The sequence below is a fragment of the Dama dama genome, chromosome 20 (assembly GCF_033118175.1).
Source record: "Dama dama isolate Ldn47 chromosome 20, ASM3311817v1, whole genome shotgun sequence".
NCBI classification, from domain to species: Eukaryota; Metazoa; Chordata; class Mammalia; order Artiodactyla; family Cervidae; genus Dama; species Dama dama.
The window spans coordinates 51,325,592-51,348,314 of record NC_083700.1 but is presented as its reverse complement, the minus strand read 5'-3'; the positions used below and the strand labels follow the sequence as shown (position 1 = coordinate 51,348,314).

Genomic DNA, 22,723 nt, shown 5'->3' with positions numbered 1-22,723 from the left:
TTTAGCTGCATGTATGAATTTAGTATTTTAATTCTTCAAGTCTATATATTTTCTGATTTCTAGGTACTCCTTTGAAGCAGGAATAAGTTTTTTTAAATTTCCAAATATATTTAGTATTTAAAAATTACTCTTTGTTTATTGATTTCTAAATTATTTGCATTATGGAAAAAGAACTTGACCAGTATGACTAAGTACTATGATATTTGCTGAGAATTTCATTATGGTCTATTAATGGTCAATTTTTATTAACTATTCCATATGTACAAAGTTCTCAAGTTTGGGGTCACATATTCTTTGTACGCCCAGTAGATCAAGCTTAATTTCATTGTTCAAATCATCTATATCCAAATCTTTTTTACTTATCTGCTTCTGAGAATGATATGGGTTTCTCTGGTGGCTCAGCAGTAAAGAATCTGCCTGCAATGCAGGAGATGCAGGAGACTCAGGTTCAATCCCCAGGTTGGGAAGATCCCCTGGAGTAGGGCATGACAACCCACTCCAGTATTCTTGCCTAGAGAATCCCATGGACAGAGGAGCCTGGTGGGCTAAAGGGTAGCCAAGAGTTAGACATGATTGAAGTGTCTGAGCATGCACACATGAGAATGATATAGTAAAGTCATCTACTGTGATGATGAATTTGTCAGTTTCTCTTTGCAATTTTGTCACTTTTTTTTTTTCCTTTAAAGTGCTAGAATGCCAGCACACACATATACAAGGATATTAACTGCAGCAGAGTATCTCAGCAAAACTCTGAAAACAATACTTCTAAAATGTTGATCACATTGAATTGGCTGAATTCATTGCATGACATTCTATAACCATTAAAAAGCATGAATTTGTTCTATATCTACTAACTAGAAGGAGGTCCACATTAAATGAGAAAGGAAAGTTTCAGTGTATGTATATATATCTTTATTTCACTTCCTCTAATGGCCACCTTTTACTTTGGCAATTTAAGGAAAGTTTAGTGCAAAACGGCTCCTGTGGCTCCTGCATTGCTGGTGGATTCTTTACTGCTGAGTCAGCCAGGAAGCCCGTTTCTAACCGTCCAGGAGATCACTAATTCTTTAAAGGAGAGAAGGCAGGGATGTGGGAGTGCAGTTTGTAAACATATATCCAATGTTATCATTTCACCTCTGATAGTGAAAGAAAGCTAGTCTTTTCATAGTATAGACGTTGTCTGGTCGGGGATATGCCACATAGGACTTGAGTTCTAGAGAGCTGAGAGAAGTAGGTGGGAAAGTAAGCGGATTATTCTCTTTCAACCATGCTAAGGAGGTTGAAATTTGTTCTGAAGGCAAATAGAGGAATTACTTAAAGGCTCCAAGCTGGAAAGTGATATGACTTGAGACAGCTCAAGACTCCTTTGGCTGCATGGTGGGGAGAGAGGGTTAGAGGGGAACAGGCTAGGGAGTGGGCTTGTGCAGTGATTCAGTTTAAGAGATCATGCGTCTTAGATGCTGGGTAACAGCAGAAGGAGCAGAAATGAGTCAGTGGTTTGGAGAAAGAGGTATTCCAAAGGTAGAATAAGCTTGGATTTATTAATTTGGGGGTGTGGTAGCCAAAAAGAGTCTAGAGAGATTCCCAGGTTTCTGGCTTGGGCAGCTGGTAGATGGTGATGGCATATTGATAGAGGATGCTGGAAGCAGCACTGGGATATTTGGAGGGGATGGAAATAGTAGACCCGAAATACATATTATTTCTCTTTCCATGCCTCCAGGAGATTGACAGAAAGCCCCTGGACGGACGCCAGGGCTGACACCCACTTCCAGGTCTCCTGCCACGTTTTTCTGAAAAGAGTGGAAGCTCCACCATGCCCCACTCTGGCCTGTCACCCCTCCCCTCTGCTGTGTGAGCCTTTAGCCTTCCCCTCCCTCCTCCTCATCAACTTGCAGCCTCTTCTGTCCATGGGATTTTCCAGGCAAGAGTACTGGAGTGGGTAGACATTTCTTCCTTCAGGGGATCTTCCTGATCCAGGGATCAAACCCAAATCTCTTGCATCTCCTGCATTGGCAAGTGGGTTCTTTACCACTGAGCCACCTGGGAAGCCCCCACACAGTTGTAGCAGATGATAAATTTAGGAGAAAGGCCATGAACAAGGGTTATATCAGCCCGAGGGGAGGATTTAATGATAACCAAGCAAGACACAGATTAATAATTGATATATCTTTTTATTACGCACAGATAAAGGATTTAAAACTGTGGTTATCAAAACTATACATCTAAGCATGTTCACAAAATTGTTGACACATTGAACAGAGAAAAAGAGTACAACAGGGGTGCTCAAACTGGCCACAGGGATTTTCAGGGTACTCTTTTTACCCTCATAGATGAAAAACAGCAACAAAATCAGGCTCATTCAGGAAAAACCAGAAGAGAGAAGTATTGTATTTGGAAACTGATAATAGTCCTTTTTAGAAAAACATCTGTCGGTTTCATGAACAACCCCCAGCTAAAACAAACAGGAAAACAATCACACGCACTAGTCACCCAACAAAATGTGCTCTGTTAACACAATCAGCAGTACAACCATCACTCAAACCATGAGGTAGTTACCGTACAAAAAAGCCGGCACGCAGGTGCGCACCCCCACACACACTCACAACCACGCCCACTGCAGAACACACACAGGAAACAGGTTTACAATCTCATTACAGACAAGGAAAAGATCTTCTGTTTTGTTTAGAAAATGCTATAGAAACAGCTTTGACAGAAGGAATCCCGACTTTTCAGATACAGAGTAACGGCTGGTACACACCACATAGTAAAAAGCTGCAGGGTACTACGCAGACAATCTGCCTTGGAATTTAGAGCATTTCAACAATAGCTTTAGCATAAAACAAACAAAACAAAACGGCCTCTGCAAATGAAGGGTGTAACCTGCAGCAGTAACAAAAGAGTTTTCAGATAGAGAAATTTAACTGGAATATAAAAACAGTTTTAAAGAAACTTATAGGATGTGTTATAAAGTAGAGCTTATACTTTGTATTCATTAAAACTGTGAAGTATGAAGCAATTGGAAATGCTATAACAGGAAGCTAGGGAGAAAACACAGTATTTTTTAAATGTCCACTTTTTAGAAACATTTCAGAAATACTTAATGACATTCACTCTCCAATAACACAGGATCAGGTTTCATCAACATGAATTTCTTGATCTGAATAATACTTCTGGATAGTAAGACCCAAATACATAAAAGTTGACTTCTTCTTCTCTTTTAAAATCTCTTGGCTTACATCCATAAATTTGTAAATTAATTTAAAATTATTTATAAAATCATTGGCAATGCAGCATCTCTCTCAAAAATATACATTTGAATATATTACAAAAGGTTTTAAACCCTGTCAATCTAAGAATTGAATCTTTCAATACCTCTTAATAGTTAATTTTCTTTTTAACAGGATGGATAGGGATTTTTAAAAAGCAAAGAACTGATCAAAAGAATTCACAGTAACTGAAATTAAACATTTCATATGGAGTAACTTAAATTTATCTAAAACACTTAAATATATCTTTATACACAGATTTTTGTAGTAAAATATAGCTATAAGTGACTTAAAGACTCTAGTCTTCTTTGAAGACATCTTTAAACTTTCTTATACATAGAATATGCTAAAACAATACATTCTGCTGAAGGTTAGGCAAAGCGCATTATTTTCAAACACAGGTAGCGTAATCTAAGTCCTCCATGCTGATACCTTTATGTTAAAAATATAGTTAACCAAAGGCAATTTTTTTTTCTAATACCCTATCCTTATTTGTAGAAATCTGCAAGATTATCAATGCGGATAGCCTGGAAATCTTAACCCTCAATCTGTTTTGGTTAAAATCATCTTGATTGAATGTTTATAACTATCAAGTCAATCGGAGCAGGACTCTATAGTGGGGCAACAATGACTGTCAATCTCCTCCTATTTGCCTTGTAGACACTGCCCTCCAGTATCGGGCAACACCAACATTTCCTACCTAAGGCTCCATTCACAGAAAATCAGGCACAGCTTCCTTATTTTAAGAGCATTTAAATTTGCTTGTGAGTATTTTAGATGTAGAATCTAGCCTGTTCTATTTGTAGAGTTCTGAGTTGTTTGGGAGAATTCTGGTAAAAGAATAATATTTACTGGCAATCAAGTTATCTTCAGTAGTAAGTGATTTGGCATGGACGCTTTCCTCTGGCATTGTTTTTTTATTTTTTAACATAGAGGTATCAGTTGAGCTTATTTTAGCTGCAAAGTGGCATATTATTGATACTCCATTTTAATAAAATTTACCTCAAATTCTTTTCGAGTTTGGTGATATATTTAAGGCAAGAAAACTAAAGCATCCAAATGAGTGCCTTTTCCCATATCTCATCAAGTTCTTGGCAGAATTGGTGACACTGTTCAGATAACCAACAGAAAACCAAAAGAATCTGCCATACATTTGCAACATATAAGAGCTTGGTGCTTACAAAAGAGTCTTTTAAAAAGGCTGACATGTTTTGCATGGAAACACTAATTCTCCCAACAATGTTTAAGAATAAACAGCTCTGAAGGTGTAGGACATTTTCTAAATGGGAATGAATTTTCTCTTCTTCAACTGAAAAAACAAAAGTGCCAAATGACATATAACATACGTGTACTGGTATATATATCACTGTGCAAATTCCTCCTCAGCTTTACAAGAGAATTTTGCCCCTGTTTACACATTAATTTAGTAGAGCACAGTGTCATAAATGGGCAGAAATCTGCAGTCCCAGATTTTGGCCATTTTCAATTTCTATATGCCTATAAAGAAATACAAACTTTGCGTTAAGACATTTTTGCAGTTGGTGTGTGAGTGTGGGGAGGAGGAGGCAGCTGATAAGGAACTCAGCACTGGATTTGGCCCAGGGCACAAGAAAGGAATGTTGCCTTGATATGTGTCAGGATGCATTCTGTGGGGGGAGCACCCATCAAGCTGACCCAGTAGTCCCACAAGTGTGGCAGCAAGGTGAGAAGTGTGCATCCTGAAGGTGCAAATTAGACATGGAGGAACGCACTTAGAAAGTCCTGAAGCATTTTTTTGTTGTTGTTTTACATCTTGGTTCGGTGAGAAAATAATCTTTGGCCACATCTCCTCACTGGCTCTACTATCTGGCTATTACTTTTACCAGCTCCTTGTATCTGGGTAAAAGGCAGGGCTTCAGATTACGGGTGTTCTTACCTGGACAGAGCAGCATTTTACAAACTGGCGTGTGTTTCACATTGAGAACCCCCAGGCCTGTGAGGGGCTGGTGGAGAAGGCCACCACCTTAGCTTTCTCACATGAATCTAGTGTGTTACAGAAGTCCAGGGGGCCCGATTATGTCAGCCCTGGGTGGGGGGTGAACACAACAGGTGATGGTTACACTGAAATCCACTCTCTTTACAAGGGAACCGCAGCTGAGCCTTCTGGGCCTGGAGTCGGGCGGCGGCGCGGGCCCCCGGCCTGCCCCGGTGGCGGCGGGCAGGCTAGGCCGTGCTGCTGGAACAGGGCGTGCTCTGCGTGCTGCCGATGCTGTGGGCCGCGCTGCTATTCTCGGACGCCGGCGGGGACGTGGGCACCGGCTGCCTTCCTGCGGTCTCCCCTGCAGTCAGGACAGAAGGGGACAGACGCGTGTTACATGTGTGCACTTCTGAAAAGACCATTTCATCTGGGGCTCTTCTCAACCATGGGCAGAAGCAGCTAAATCAGAAGGCCTCCCATCCCGATGCCGTTTCTGCTTGTTGCCGTTTTGTTTTGTTTTTAAAGCCCCTTGCACAGGGAAAAGAGAATGTTTTCAAGGTGACTGACAGACAGTTAATAGGGGCAAAGACCCTCTAGTAGTTGAGGATGAATGCCCAGGATTTCAGCGCCTACAACCTGTCATCTGAACTGTGTGGTCCAACTGACCAGCACCTGTATTCAGAGAACATCTCCTCTCATAAAGGTGTCAGAGGGTTTGGAGAATGAGACCGTTAAACTGTAATGAGATCACCTTGGCAATTTGGAGGCCTTTTTCTGAATACACCTGGTCAAAATAGGGGTGGTGATGCCGAGATTTCGCCCTAGCTGTAGCAGAGAGTGCTATGTGACGAGCCCAGGACCCACACCTGAGAAATGGAGGTGGGAGGGCCCGGTGCTCAGAAAAACCTTTAGAAGAAGGGGTTTAGCTGTCACGCAAGGGACTGCGGTCAGTCAGGAACACCCCCTCCACCCTGAGGTTTGCAGCCTGAGTATCTCCTCACACATCAAGTACCCTACTTTTCATCACACACCCCACTGCATTTTAGCTAAGCCCATTCCTTGCGCCAAGTGCGCGGGACTGTGGGGAGGGAGGAGACCTTGGGTCACACACATGGTTTGCATTTAGCACAGCAAAGAGCTCTAGAGCTATCTTTTCTTCAACAAAACTGGCCTCAGAGCAGCCCTCAAAAAAATGGCTCTAGGTAGGGAAAAGCAATCAAGGCTCTCCGATGACAAACACAGCATTTTCTTTGAAAAGTCAAAGCATAAACTTCATAAACTTCTGGTCAGTGGTCTCCCCGCTCCAATGTGGGAAGCCCCAGAGGGCCAGGTCTGTTTATGAGTGAGCCTCCTCTTTCCTGTCGGCCTGAAATACACAGCTCTTTGCCGGAGATAAGCAACCCTCTGGCCTCTTCGTTAAAACAAAACACACCAGCAAAGGCTCTGCCCTCCAAGCGCAGGAACTCGGCCCGTCACTCCTCAAACACCTCTGCCAAAACAGCAGTTCCACAAAACAGAGAAGCGGCTTGTGTGGTACAGCTTTCCCTGTCACCCATTTAGGAACCACCCAGGGAACAACACACATTCAGGCTTCAACCTCAGGGTCTTGTTGCAGTATGTGGCCCAGGCTGTACTTTCTCTGATTATCTGTTCTTCTGGGATTGGAGGGATGGAGAGGGAATTGTGGGTCAATATTTCTCAGAGGCAGAGAAACACTGTATTTTCATTCTTCTTTTTTGGGGGCAATCTATATTTTGGACCCTTTCCAGCGCTGCCCTCTGCCCTTCATATGTGCATTTAATTAAAGGCGGGGATGTTTGCCTCAATGACAGTGAGTTTCTGCCAGAAATCCACTTTCCCCAGAGTGGGAACTTTCTTTCTAAAAGGAAATTAAATCTGTTAGCTATTCTGAATTCTTATGTCTATCAAAAAAAAAAAAAAAAAGCCCCAAACCTCTGGAGACTGGAACAACTCGTGATCAACTTGAAAAATTCAGCCCCCCGCCAACCCACATGTGGATCCACACCCATTCTCATTGTTATCAATTAGCAGGACTAATGTGACTGTTGTGAAGGACATTTAAAAAATACCTCTTCCCCATTTAAATAAGGGATACATCAGAAAAGCAGGAGGTAAGTCAACACACCACCCTCCCCACTTTGGCTCACCTGGGCTTCTGGCCTGATAGCGGCTAAATCAGCAAGAAGGCCTTGGCTTGTCCTACTGACAGTGAACAAGTCTGTCTCATCCCGAATGCGACATGTGCATGATTAGTCATATTCAGGAAGAGTGCCAGTACTACGCCCTGCCCAGGAAGTCTGAATATTTGCTTTCCGATGTCTATTTGCCAAATATAATTTGTTGCCATGTCAGTTTATTTTAATCATTACCCATTAAAAAGGTCTTTCAACTTCCAGAGTTTTGGAAACTCTTGTGCTGCTGATACAAAACACTGTCCAAAATGAAACCCCAAGCAAAACAAAACAAAGAAGTCCCCTATACTCAAGATTGCAGGATCCATTTCACCAGGGTGGACAAGTCAACTTAACCCAATAATCCCCTGGCTTTGAGCCAACAGTGTGCCAAGGAGAATCTTTGTCTGAGAATCTGCTTGGAAATGTTGAAAACATCCTTTTTAGACTATCCCTTCTAGCCCTGGGTCTATTTTCACATGTAAGATGTGAAAGTTCTCATTATAATCAAGCTGTTAAAAAAACTTTTACCTTTTGAGAAATCAAGAAAAGTTTTCTCACTGTCAGATGCAAGTGGCACTACAGAAAAATTCACCATGAGAAACAAAAGTTTAATGTGCAGATGTTTCTGCTTAAAAAGCCAACAGAGTCCCTTAGGTTTTCTGAGATGTGTCCTTTGGTTTTCTGCTCTCTAGCACAGTGACCTCTGATGTCTTAGAGCACTGACTTTCTTCAAAATATCCCTTGGGTGACAAATACAACCAGCCTCCTTCTGGAGAAGATGGGCAGTGAGGACCGCAGGGCTACGCAGAGCAGGCCCACTTAGTGAATGCAAGTTCAAGGAAGGCCCTCTGACCATGGATTTCAAACTCAGCCATCAGAAGAAATGTGTTTAGTCTTCTTGCTTTGCTCCTAAAATCTCAAACCACGAAGGAAGAGACCCTTGGGAAGGAGAATGAGTAGGGAAAAGACGCATCTGGCACATGTTGTCCTCAGGAAAAGGGTGTGTTACAACAAGGATTCATCCCACTCAGCTCATGTATTAGCCTGCAGCTAAGCCTCGATATTGCCAGAGATGCCCTTAGAAACAGAAAAAAACCTATTTTAAGGGACAACCTGTTTCCTTTCTTTAGTTTAGCATGGAGCTGTTCAGATCTGATTTCCTGCCACTTTTTGGCAGTTTACAACTGGATTCTTATCCCTGTTTTTTTAGCATGGCAGGTCCTAGGGAAGAAACTTTAAGATGTGAATAACATGGAGAAGCTCTATGGGGAAATAAGAATAGAAGAATTTTAAAGAAAAGTGAGAGGAATCTCAATTATTTAGCCCAAAGCAGATAGTTTTGCAAATACTGGCCACAGAGAATTATTACAGGGAGGAGCAGACAGGTGTTCTTTATCTCCCTGGAGGGCAGAACATGAGGAAATGAGTTCAAATGGCAGTGATAGAGATTTAGGTCACAAGGAAGGGAACTTGCTCATTATGAGGATTGGTTAGTTATAGTGGGAATTTGCGGAATTTCTTTCTTGGGAGATATTTAAGCATTGGATTGAAAACCATGTGCCTGGGGGTGATTCATACTCAACATTACTTGACACTGCAGAGAAAACAAAGATATTTCCCTCTTAGGCCTATGTGTTGGTTGCAATTTTGTACTAATTGTCTCAATCTCTTGATATACTAATTGCAACTATTTCACAAACTCACTCTTGTAAGGATAGTGAACTAGACCACCTTTAGAGAAGCTTTCCATCACTATTCACCATTTTCAAAAATTGCCCCTCCTCACTTTTCAAGCTAAAAGACTTTCCTTGTGCAGGCAAAACTTTGCAGGAGGGGTGAATTAGATGTTGTTATAAGCTATGGAGAAAGGGAGAAATGTTCCAAGGAAGGAAGCAAGATCTTTCAAAATATTCTGCTTCCCACTTTCTTTCAATATTACTGCAATGTGACCAGCCTGTTTCACACTTGCACTTTGGTTTTCCATGGGCATCTTATTTGAACTCAACCTGAGCACTTGGGTGAAAAAAGTGGATCCTGCCTTCTTTCCAGTCATACAAGGGTTTCCATCTATTCCACCTGCATCATTCTGATCCCTGTAACTTAGTCTCTTGCCTCCAACTTTAGTCACACTTTAGCTGATCTTCTTGCTGTTTCTGGATTACATTTGGGAGCATGGAGAAACTTCAGACTTCTAGAAACATCTGAAGCCTCCAGACACACTCCTGATTAAAAGACATGATTCAGGTGGATCTGGGTATGTGCTTGACTTCTGCTTTAAGAACACACTGTGTATTCAACTAAGGATTGTTCAACAGAAGCCTGTTAAACAGAAGTTTACTCTCTGAAGAGAATGAAACTGTGGTTCTGGGAATGACCAACACCAGCACAATTGAGGTTAAAGAAACACAATGACAGAGGAGAACAAAATTAATGCCTACATGTTGAATGTTATGACCCCTAGAATGTTGACAGCCTGATCTATAACCTCCAAGAAGGAAATAGGAAAACCTGTTTCACAGAAAACATGATGAACTCAAGAGGAAAGATACAAAGATGTGATATCAGGAGTTCGTCAATAAAAGGCCCAGCTAGATCACCCTAAGTGAAGTTCAAAATCAATATGTTTCCACCCACAAGCTCAGAACTTCCCTATTTTAAAATAATTCTATATTAATATTCTCAGAGAGATAAGATATTGTACCCGTAAGATAAGAGTAGGACATGTTTCTTTAATTCATGGGAAAAACTTCTTGGAATTAACAAACTTGAAGGCAATATTAAAAATGCAATAAGAAACTGAAAGATAAAAATGAAAAAATCTCCTAGAAAAGAAAGGAAAAATATGGAAAACAGAAAAGGAGAATTACAGCACAATTCAAGAAGTTTAACTTTCAAATAAGATTTCTAGAATGAGAGAATAGAAAAAACATGGGCAAGAAAAAATAAATAATTCTAAAAAATCTCAACAATAAAGGACATAGTTTCCAGACTGAAAGGCCTCAATTAATGCCCAGCATAATGAATGAAAATACTCCTACATCAAGCACTATCATTGTAAATTTTCTTCCAGAGAGAAAAAGAAAGAAACAGATTAGGAATCTGAAGGACTGAATTTCCCAAAAGCAATCTTCAGATCTAAAAGTCAGTGAGGTACGCTTTCAAAATTCTGAAGAAAAAACACTTGAAGTCTAAAATTCTATACCATGGCAAACTATCTATTAGTGTTTATATAAAATGAGGCTATTTTCAGACATACAAATGATATTTTCATACATGTGAAAAACATTTCTCTCTTATGTTCCCTTTAAATGAAGAGGAGGACCACACAGGATCCATGACACAGGACATCTACAACTCAAAAGTACTGAGGAAAATGAGTCAGCGGAATACCTGATGTTTGAACGTGTATGTGTAAAAGGAGATTGAGACAACTGGAAGAGTCAACAGATGAATTCATGGTGATGGTTTAGTTGCTAAGTTGTATACCAGTATACTTCTATTTAGAGGATGATTTCGGCCTTTAAGCTATGTACATATTGTGATAAAGCTAAAAAGTTTACTGAAAAATATAAATAAATGCTTTTGCTCCTCTCCTTAAAAAAACAACCCAGATATAATATTGCACACAACTTTTGGGACCTTCCTGAGTCAGTTTAGGGACTCTGAGCATGAAGATTCTGTGACTCCATTCCAGTACCACTTCCACCCTCACTGCCCCTCCTCTCTGCACTATCTTAGTGGAGAATGTAAGTTTTAGGAGATCTCCACAGTTCAAACCTAAGGCTTGGTTCTGCGCTCTGTGCTGCAGATAGAGTGGAAAGCACAAAGAGAAATATCTAAACTGAGGACTATTGTAGCTACAGAGGCAGATGTTGCCTGAACCCCCAAATATACCATATAAGGTCTGAGTTCCACAGTTTAGATTATTGCGGAAACTGAATGGACTGAGTCAGTGTCTGTATAGACACCTCTTTCCATTGGCCACAGCATTATGATCTTTTCATCTAAACTTGCTGCGGCTGATCCAGCTAAGAAACGGAGGGGGTTCTCAACAGGAAGCTACCACTTGGTCCTGCAGTAAGTCTTTTTCTTTCTTGCACAATGCTGGTATTCCTTAGGACTGGTCTTTAAAGTGAACCAGAGGCTACAGCTTTTAATAAAGTCATTTCAAGCTGTGATGCTAACAGGTTTAGAATCCAAATGACTAGAGTTTAGAGTCCACGTGTCTATAAAGCCTTTCAGCTTCCAAATGAGCCTAATTTATTTTGCTGGAAACCATCACAGGAAGGGCTTTGGGTTTTTGTTTTTAAATCTACTTATAAATCTATTTCTATATTAACAAAACCTAAAAACTCCTTAAGTCTCTGTTTTCGGGGAGAAGGGAACAGTAACAACACATCTCAGAATTTAACGAGCAGCAATGCATGTCATAAAGCCAGGTTTTGCTCTTTCCCAGGTTTGTCAGTGTATCTGTGGATGAGAGTCTGGGATTATCAGAGGGAATTCAGTGGGGTTTGTTCCCACAGTGACACCATTTGGTTGCCCTTTTTTGCCTCTAGCTGGCTTCGTGGCCCTCCTGGCCTGAGATCAGATTTCAGAGTTTGGGAGTGTAGCTCTAGTAGCAAGGCCACTCATGATCAGCAGGTATGTGGTAAGCATCTGTGGGTGACTACCTTGTAGAAATCTTCAGGGCTACAGAGTCTTCTTGGAGTACTTTCAAGTTCATTCCTAATAAATACAGCATAAGCTGCCAAGAGCTCTAGAACTTTACAGCCATGCAGGAGATTGGGGAAAGTTGCAAAGAACTGTGAGTCTGAGATTTGGATGTGGTAGTACTCCTGTAACAGAATTATTCACTCAAAGATGCTCCTCTGCTAAACATTGTCCCTTCCAGTGCTTGTGTAAGCTGTTCATGAAGAACAACATTCCTAAATGGATTCACAGATGTCCATATATCCTTGATCTAACACTTAACAGACTTATTTCCTTTTGCTCACATGAAACAGTCGACCCTTGGAAAATGTGGGGCTTAATCTGCATATGACTGATAGTCCATCTTCTGCATACAAAGTTCTTCTGCATCCGCAGATTCTACCAACCATGGACCATGACAGTAGTATTTACTCTTTAAAAACTATTGCATGTAACCCATACTGTTTAAGAGTAACTGGCTTCACTCAAATGTTGTTGATTAGGAACAATAATCTAAGGACTTAAAGCCCTACTGTTAAACTCCTAAAATTTGCTTTGGACTGTGTGACTTTCCTGTGCTTGGCACCATAGGGTTCATTCTGCTCCTTCTGCCATAATTTAAAATAACTCAGAGAATGCAGTATTTGAAGGGAAGATTCTGATGAGGATTAAGATATGACTTCTCAAAACACCCTTCCATACTTCTCTTTCCTTGAAAGCAGTCATTGCTTCAGCTTGGCCAGTTAGACAGCCCAAGGTAAGGCCAAAGATCATGGCATGCACTGGTTCAATGGAAAATAAATGAAACTCTAGACAGAAGTATGTGCCTGCCACTATCTGACTGATCAACTCAGCACCTTATCCAGGTTCACAGTGTAAATAAGCATATAAAAACAGACATTCCTAAAAATATAAAAACACAATACCAGCTAGCTTGCTAGACATGTCTCAAAATGCATGTCTTTCCTTCCCATATTTACAAGGAACCTAAGAAAGATGTTATGAAACAGCAATCTATTTGCTCCTTCCTCTTGCACTACAGATACCCCAAGCCTGGCTTGCATTCTGTCTTGGGGTCAGAACAAGTTTTCTTTCTGTTCAGGCCAGAATGTTTCTACCTTGGGACTAGGGGGTAAGGGGCAGGAAGAAAAGCACATCATAATTTGTAGGAGTGGAAGAACATAACTTGAAAACAAACTGCTTTGTTTTACTACTTCTATTTACAATTCATGAAAAAATACTTTAAAATTTTAAATAACTTTCAAGAGAAGAGAAGAGAATTCAGTGTTTATCAAAGAAGACATGGTATGGGTTTAAAAAGGTTGAGAAATGCTGGTTTAAGCCATTGATTAGGGCCTCTGGTGGACAGCACTCAGCATCTTAGCAGATGTGGTAATAAAATCTTGGCTTCCCCGCTTACTTCCTGTCCATTTATATGTCTATTCTGAAGTTCTCAGCTTTGGGTGAATGGTTTATGTTTCCAGTTTGTCTACATTAACTTTCTTTAATTAAGTCCTAACCACAAAATAGTTTTATTAGAAGCTAAACTTCAGCAACATCTCAAATACAATTAACATAGTTTAAACATTCCTTTTCTAAAACTGCTTAAAACAAATTACAGTTTTGCAAAACCCAGTTCATGCCAAATACGTAAATGTGAAAATGGTGGGAATGAACTTTTCTCTCTCTTCCGTTCATTACTTCGTCCATTCATCCATGCAGAGAAACACCAAGTGTCCACAGTATGGCAGGCACACCGGATGTGTACCAGCTGACAGGCAACAGTCACACCAACCTGTGTGAGAATATATGTACCACAAGGCCCCTGTCAGCAGCGCTCCAATCACAAATGCTGCAAACGCGATGCCCATCACGGTGAGGGTGTCCAGACCGTGGAAAATCTCTGTAATGATAAGAAACCAGTGCATACTTTGAGTGAGTCGGCATCACATGCTGCAATTTTATGTTCGTTTCACAAGTATCATCAGAAAGGCTGAGAACCAACTAACAAACTCTGAGGATAAAAAGTGGATTCCAACAAAATACACTATATTTGTAACTTGCAAATATTTTCTCAAAAGAAAAATGAAATTCTCAGATTTCCAAGATACTTTCGTTTGCAACTTACTTTGAGCATTAAACTTACTAAAAAGTCAGATTTGTCAACTCTGTAAAACTTTAGGCCTGTGGTTCATTACCTCAGTCTGACACACTATTTGAACAGTAAAGGGGCTTGAAAGTCAAAGCTCAAGATGCTTGGGAAAATAAGGGAAATATCCATTATCAAAATCTGGCTTCTCTAATCATTGAACATTGAGACCCTACGCAAAATACAATGAGACACTACACAAAAACCACAAGCCAAATACTTTACAAACATACTTCCATGAACATTTAAGACATGAAAGATAATAGGAAGGAAAGTGGTGAGAAGGAGAAAACACAGAATAAGAATAAACTGTTTCTGTAGAACATAACTTTCACTGACCTCACATTTAAACCCTCCATCGCAATAATTACCTATTGTGTCATTTAACACAACCTACTTTTTAACACTTTTCCAACCATGACCTTTCTATGAGGGGAATAGAAGTACTCCTCAGTGGGGAGTGATGTCAATTTTATGGTCAGCAAAACATATAAATAGAACCAATCTGGCAAAGATTTTTACATTTGAAATTAATTCCAGGCCACAGAAATAGAACATTTCCTTTCATTTAAGAGAATTACCTTCTTTGAATCACTTATAAAAAGTAAAGACCAGTTTCTAAGAGAGAGAGGTTTTCAGTGGAATAAAATTTCTAAAGTTTTTCTCTCTGTTTTTAAAAAAATAAATTAAAGTACAGGATCTCTCCGTTACTTCAATACCGTTTCTGTGTTCCTCTCCAGTCAGAAGTGACTCCAGCTGATCTCTTCATAAATTCAATCACTTTGCCTTTCAACTCACTTCAGTGTAAGATACAGGTGTAGATAAATGTGACCCTGGAGCAGCCCCAGCACTCAAAAGGGCTCAGGAAAAGTGTGACATTGTGGAGAAGATTCTGAAGGATCCAAATTCCCAAGTTCTGGTTCCTATTCCTCTAGCCATGTGCCCCATAGTGTTCATTTAACTTCTAAAAAAATGGGACAGCACTATCTTATCTTCTGAAGGCAGGGGGTAAACAAAAGGAGTTTGCAAAGGGGCTGGGGATTCCCTAGGAGGAATAAGAACTGGGAAGGACATTATGAAGGTTAGGACAAACCAAGCCATCAACCTAATTTAATTTAGTCTGTAGGACAGATATTAAAAGATGACTTGTTTTTTCATGCCTACAGATGAAAAGTAGGGCGTGATTAAAAGTTTTGAGTGAAAACACTCTAAAGCTCTAAAGATGGAGGTGTCATTTATGAGAATTACACTAGGGGAGTACAGGAGAATGTGTCCATCTGTGTCTCTTTCTGGGTTCATAATACTGTTCTGTGATATTGTTAAAATAAATACTCTTAATAGAATGGTCTATAAAGTATTTAGCATAAAGAAACTCTCCAGGCTAATTCTTATGTATACGTGATGGAATTAGCCATGGAGACTAAATCTGGAATGTCTTAAGGAGGAAAAAAAGTAAAGCTTCTCCCCACAGGCAACATTATCTAGATGAGTTCTGGGTGCACAGCCAGAAAGCCCAGGCTCTAGTCCTGCTTCAGTGCCAATTATAACCGTGGGGAAGTCACAGAAACACTTCTGGGTCAGAGTTTTCTTCTGTATAAGCAATGAAATTGCCCCAGATGATTTTCAACATTATCATTTTGTAGCAGTTGGTCTCTCTCTCTGTCTTCCAAGTGTTCTCAACACCCCTTGGACTAGTGATTGCTTTAATGGTATAGCATCTAGTTCCTTCAGCGCTGCTTCTCTGAGCAGAAAGATACAGTTGATGATACAAAAAGCAAACCACTCCCATAGCTACATGTTAAGTCTTTCAGATCGCAACCACTCAAGGCAGGTAACTGATGAACTTCTCCAAAACTAAGAAGCTACTACATTCCTTTAAGGCGATACATACCAATGGGTCAACAAATTCATATTTAAAAATGGCAACGGTAGACAGGAAAAAAGAAAGGGAATGCAGGAAGGGAAAAAGAAAATAAGAGAAAAAAAGGGTGAGGGAGAATGAGAGCAGAAGTCTCCTTATCAAAACTCAGGGTCTGGCAAATGTTCCATAACCAACTCATTCTTATAAAAGCCCAGGAGGCTTTATTTCAAAACAGTTGAATAAAGACTTACGTGGAGAAATTGGAATCGGTTCCTTGATACTTGGACCTGTTTCTGAAACAAAAACATAAATCATGATGCATTCTACAGAGAAACCAAGTTCTAAGCAAAAGGTTATCAAAATCTCAGTAGAGACTGACATTCTATTTGTGAATACCTATTTTGTGAAAAGTCTGTCAATTATTCTATTTAGATATCAAGACTGTAACATGGATTACTCAGAAATTTTAAGCACTGTACTTTGTTAATGATCAATTGTATACCGTCTCTAACCTGAAGAAAAACTGAAAGCAAACACCTAAACTTAAGGAATTTGAGTCTGATAATTCATGCGTGTGTGTGCACGCATGCGTGCACGCACACATGTGTATATACCTTTCTCTTTATTTACAAAAGGATGCAGTATCTTTAAGTATCATGTTTCTCCAGTGTATTTAATATTATTCCACTTTCAAAAAGTCTTTTAACATACACACATATTATAAAAAGCATCTTTATTCCTCCTCCTAACATCATCATCCTATAGTTCAGCTCCTCTTCATGCATCCGCATTATTACAAAGCTTCTCTAACTGGTCTCCTGTCTCCACTACTGCACCCAACCCAAATGTTTCCTCCCCCATACATGCCCCCAGAATGACTTTTGCAGAGTCCAGGGCTGATTATGTTATTGCCCTGATTAAACCACTCAATGGTTTCCCTTCATTTACAGGAAAAAAGTCCAAACTCTCGAGCATGGAACGGAGTGATCTGCCTTCCTCTCCCCACCTCTCTCCAGCCTCCTTTCCTAATGGTTCCTCACCCATGCTGGGCTCCTTGAAGTTAAGTTCCCCCACTTCTCCAGGTGGTTCCATTGTCATCACAAGTTGCAAGCCATTCCCTCAAGTACCCTCCCCGAACGACCTGCTCTGCTGGCATTTTCAGGGAAGGCGTTCGTTCTCTGACTCTCTCACAGCCCCATACCCACCCCAGCAGGGCAAATCTCTCCCACTTTTGCTCATCCTCTCCCTCTTTTGTTATAAAGGTGCCACATCACATCTAAATTATCTTAATTTTTTCCACCTCCAGGGCAGAGCCTGGATCTTATTCATCTGCAGACCCTCAGGGCTCAGCCAGGAATAGAAGAGTCTTTACCAGAGAGCTTAGTGAAGGACAGTTATAATGCTGCTGTGCTTTTTGATGCATCAGGCTTCCCTGATGGCTCAGACGGTAAAGAATCTGCCTGCAATGCAGGAGACTTGTTTTTGATTCCTGGGTCGGGAAGATCCTCTGGAGAAGGGAACGGCAACCCACTCCATTATTCTTGCCTGAAGAATTCCATGGACAGAGGGGCCTGGAGGGCTGCAGTCCATGGAGTTGCAAAGAGTTGGACACAACTGAAGCGACTTAGCACGTACACACTTTTTTCTAAATGGATGCAATAGAGGAATTTTGGAATAAGACTGTATGAAAATGCATATACACTTTGACATTTCTATACAATGCCTTCATGTTCAGAGAGTGCTATAGAGCCTGATCTCATTTGAGGTTTCAACCAGCCCCATAAGGGAGGCAGAAACAGAATTTTTATCACTATCTTACAAAAAAGCAGCCTGAGATTCTTTATCATGTGACCAGCCCAAGGTCACAGCTGGAAAGCATCAGGGTAGGGGCTGACCCAGGATTCCACATTCTGCCTAGCAGGCTAAATGACTGGTGAGCGGGGCTCTATCCTTAGCTAGAGAAGCACTGATTAAGCAGCTGCTTGTGAATAGCTATGTGCTCTTCTCAATAGTCAGAGTATCATTGGCCACAGGGCAGCATATCACAGTCCACCATTTATTTTTGTACAAGTGAACTAAAGATGAATTTTATATTTGTAAGTCATTGAAAAAAAATAAAAATATTTCATGACATGTGAAAATTATACACAATACAAACCTATTAGTAAAGTTTTATTTGAACATAATGAGGCTCATTCATTTATATACTGTCCATGGCCACTCTTAGGCTGCAACAGCAGTTAAGTAGTTGAGGCAGGGACTCCATAAGCCACAAACTGGACATATTCACCATCTGGCCCTTTATAGAAAAAGTGTGTTAAGTCCTGGCACACAGACTCTACCCTGTTCTCGAGAGTTTAAAAGTAACATGTTTAGTGCCTCTCCTCATCTCCATCTTTATTCAATAAAAAAGGAACACACACCTTGTTCTGGAATCCAAAGTAAAGGAAAAAAAAAAAATTGTGAAACATTGACCAAAACAAGCAGCATTTGAGTTGATGTTTATAAAATAGAGAAGCTAGACAGGATTGTTAAATTCTCAGGATTAACCATCTCAGCTGGTTGAGAACATTGGTGAAGCATGGGGTATTACAGTCTAGCTCCACGGGGAGGAATGCTATGTGATGAAACAAAGCCACTACAATTGAAGGGCACCCCCTTGAGCTCTGCAGCACAGTGCCCCTGGGATGAGGACATATGAGAAAGTTATACTTAAATAAAATTACTAAGAAAACTAAAATAATTCTGTGTTGTTAAGAAAATGTATCTCAGTGTGCAGAACACATACCAACTACACAAGGCACATAAGAGGCTGTCTCCTGAGAGGTTGGCCCCACCAGCCTTATTGGCAGCAATGAAGCAACAACAATGATGCCTTAACATTTGTACATTGTATAGGGTTTTACAGTCGACAAAAAAGCCTTCACTTATATTTTCTCATTTTAAATTCCCAAGGGTCCTATGAAGTAGGGGCATCTAACCACAAAATTCTCCCATTTGTAAAAAGTAGTGGTTTGATATGCTGAACTAAGCCCAAAGGCATTTAAAGGTCTCTATAGGGTTCATCATGCGAGAAATATACACACTTCTGGGAAGAGTTCCATCCAATCAACCACCCATGGTTAAACTTTGTCACTCAGAATCCCCAAAAGGTTTCAAATAATGATTCTCCCCTAAGGAGACCTCGTATGTGAGAATGTAGGTTTTACAGTAAAGCCTGTGTGACAGATGACACTATTTGAAAATTCTTAATGGATTTACATTATTACCTAATCCTCAAATTATTACCCCACCCCAAATAGGGGCCTTCTCACACAGCTAAGCACAAACAGTTGTTGCTCGTTTCCAAGGGCTGAAGTTCCTCCATGCTTTCTGCGCATAAACAATAACAAGCACAGGCTGCAGAACCAAGGTTCAAGGATTTTATCCTCTTACTTTTGTGTTCCAAAATTCCCAATAAAGCCTGAGTATAACTAAAATAGTTTGATCTCCACTGGAACCCTATAATTGAGTTGGCATGCTGAAAGGAAAAGAGTGGACACAACAATATTTACTTTTGGTTTAAGGGTACGATTGCAAGAAAGGAATCCTAGCCATTGCTGTAAAGAGAAATTTTAACAATAAAGATTTCTGCACAGAAAGAACAAACTATAAGCAACATTATGAATTAAATCTTCTCATATACTCTGAGCAAACTCTGGTCTGCCTCTAGAACCAAAACTTCCCTCCTCAGATTGTTTAGTCATGGTTTTCATAAAAAAGATATTTCTCGGGTTATGCATGAGTAACTGACCACAACTTCTGTCCTCCCACTTTCAATTCAGTTCTCCTAAACATGGCAGGACTGGGCAGGCCCATAGGGAAATGAGGTGTCTAACTGGTACCCACATCTATTAGTATTTGGCACATAGAGAAGGAAGGGGAGATAAAGAACTTGTGCAGACCACTAAGATACAGTTTTTACTAACTTTACCACACTGTAAATCAATCCCTTCTCTGGCTTCTTTCAATATTTATGGCATTCACTGTAATTGCCTTCTCACTTATCTGTATCCTTCTACTAGATCAGTGGTTCTCACCCGGGAGTGATTTTTGCCCACTAGGCTCTCCAGGGGACATCTGGAAACATCCAGACACATTTTGGGTTGTCACAACTGGTGGTGGAAGGGTTTGTTAAGGACATCCAGTAGGCAGAGGCCAGGGGTGCTGCTTAACATTCCACAATTCAAAAGTCAACACCCCACAGCAAAGAGTTATCCAGCCCAAAACATCAGTAGTGCATTAGATTGTATCTTCACACTTGTTTTAAGCTATAATGAAAGTAGGGAAAGCGTTAGTTGCTCAGTCGTGTCTGGCTCTTTTTGACCCCTCGCCTGCCAGGATTCTCTGTCCATGAAATTCTCCAGGCAAGAATACTGGAATGGGTAGCCATTCCTTTCTCCATGCATTAGATTGTAAAGGCATCAAACATAGGAAAATTTGTATACTATATGCCAAGCATATAGTGAATGAGTGAGTGAGTGAGTGAGTGAAGTCGCTCAGTCGTGTCCGACTCTTTGCGGCCCCTTGGACTGTAGTCTACCAGGCTCTTCCCTCCATGGGATTCTCCAGGCAAGAATACTGGAGTGGGTTGCCATTTCCGTCTCCAGGGGATCTTCCGGACTCAGGGATCGAACCCGGGTCTCCTGCATTGCAGGCGGACACTTTAACCTCTAAGCCACCAGGGAAGCCCAAGCATATAGTAGATCCTCAATAAACATTTTTGGAATAAATAACCATAAATATGCAGCTCAGCTGGTAAAGAATCCACCTGCAATGTGCGAGACCTAGGTTCGATCCCTGGGTTGGGAAGATCCCCTGGAGAAGGGAAAGGCTACCCACTCCAGTATTATGGCCTGGAGAATTCCATGGACAGTATAGTCCATGAGATTGAAAAGAGTCAGACACGACTGAGCGACTTTCACAAAAAATCATATATATTTTATTACTGCATACAAGCCCTAGCAACTTAACCTCCATGCTGCTTTCAGAGTACTCTTCCTAAACGATCTGATGCTCGTTTCTCTACTCAACATCTTTTGATGGATCTCAGACTTTAGAGGTGCATACTGGAATATTTGTGAATCAAATGAAATGTCTGGGTTTCCTTCTAAACAATCCAGAGACAGGAAGTAATAAAACAAAATTGGCTATGAATTGGTAATTGTGGAAACCAGATGAATGGTTTGTATGAGTTCATTCTACTATTTCTTGTTTTTGTTTAGATTTGAAATTTTTGAAACTAGAAGGTTTTTAAAATGTGAAGCACACTGAATAAAATTAAAAAAAAAAAAGAACCTATGATACCTCTCCCTTACTGAATAGAGACTGAATGTCTTGATCTGCTAACTAAGCATTTCTACCATCTTTCTCCTCAGCTTCCCCTCATATTTACCTCTGCCTGAGGACAAAACCTGGCTGGGGCTTTAAAGTATTTTTGTTCTGGAAAAATCAAATGTGTTCCAAAAAGCAACGCCTCTCTTGGATTAATTTCCAACCGACATTCACAACTTGCCCTTTCACTCCCCTCTAATCCCCCCAGAAAGCCTAGTTTGGCTGAGATGTTAAGAGGAAGGAAAGGAAATTAACATTTACTGAGTGCCCATGATATGCCAGGTGCTGTCCTGAGCATACTTTAATCTTTAAAAAGTTACGTGGTGGAAATATGGAGAAAATTCAGTATTTTAGACACTTAACTTGCTAAGAATTATAGACTGTACATAAAGCATGGCAAATTTGGAGATGTTCCTTTGTGCCCATTTCCCCCCCATATATATGAATATATACATATATATATATATGCCCTAAACTTCAGAGAAATGATTCACCATTAAAAAAAAAATCATCGCTGACGTGGTGTAATCACTTTTATTATGTAAGCCCAAGTGTTCTCAAATGCTGTAAAAAGCAGTCACAGCGTCCAAAGCAAACAGCACTAACATGCCTATATTTCAAGATATTTCAGAAAATATGGTAGGATGGCACCACCTCAACTATTTTAATTGTTTTGCCATAAACCATAATATGCATAAACTATTCACGTTTCCTGGGCTTTTCTTTGAGTTACAATTCAAACTCACAGAACTTGTCCTAAACTTTAAGACTCTTAAATAGTTTACGTGTTTCCTAATATCTTAACCCTTTGGTGGAACAGACTTTTTTCCCTAAAACTCTTCACCTTCTTTTCATTTCATAATTATTAGAGCATTTGGGTGCTAACCTGCATACCAATGTGATATGACATGAACTGGGGAAGAGGCCAGAAAGAGGCATATGAAAGGACAGATGACTGTGTTGCTTGCAGATTTTGTTAAAAACTAGAATCAACCTAAAGGAAATCAGTCCTGATATTCATTAGAAGCACTGATGCTGAAGTTGAAACTTCAATATTTGTGAATCAATTTGGCCACCTGATGCGAAGAACTGCCTCATTGGAAAAGACCCTGATGTTGGGAATGATTAAAGGTGGGAGGAGAAGGGGATGACAGAGGATGAGATGGTTGGATGGCATCACCAACTCAATGGACATGAGTTTGAGTAAGCTCCAGGAGTTGGTGATGGACA

General features: G+C 40.4%; 1 protein-coding gene across 3 annotated transcripts in view; it reads right to left on the bottom strand.

Moving 5' to 3' along the window:
* Window positions 1-2,151: 2,151 nt before the first annotated feature.
* The window catches only part of TGFBR3 (transforming growth factor beta receptor 3), a 193,838-nt gene continuing 173,266 nt past the window's right edge, over window positions 2,152-22,723 (bottom strand). For 2 of the 3 annotated variants that reach the window (XM_061121399.1, XM_061121400.1), the window contains exons 15-17: window positions 16,372-16,413; window positions 13,906-14,013; window positions 2,152-5,584 (exon numbers count right to left, since the gene is read on the bottom strand). In XM_061121399.1, coding sequence (XP_060977382.1) covers window positions 5,469-5,584; window positions 13,906-14,013; window positions 16,372-16,413 — 266 coding nt within the window. In that variant the 3' untranslated portion in view covers window positions 2,152-5,468. The remainder of the gene's footprint in view (window positions 5,585-13,905; window positions 14,014-16,371; window positions 16,414-22,723) is intronic. The other variant, XM_061121401.1, reaches the window with a different exon arrangement.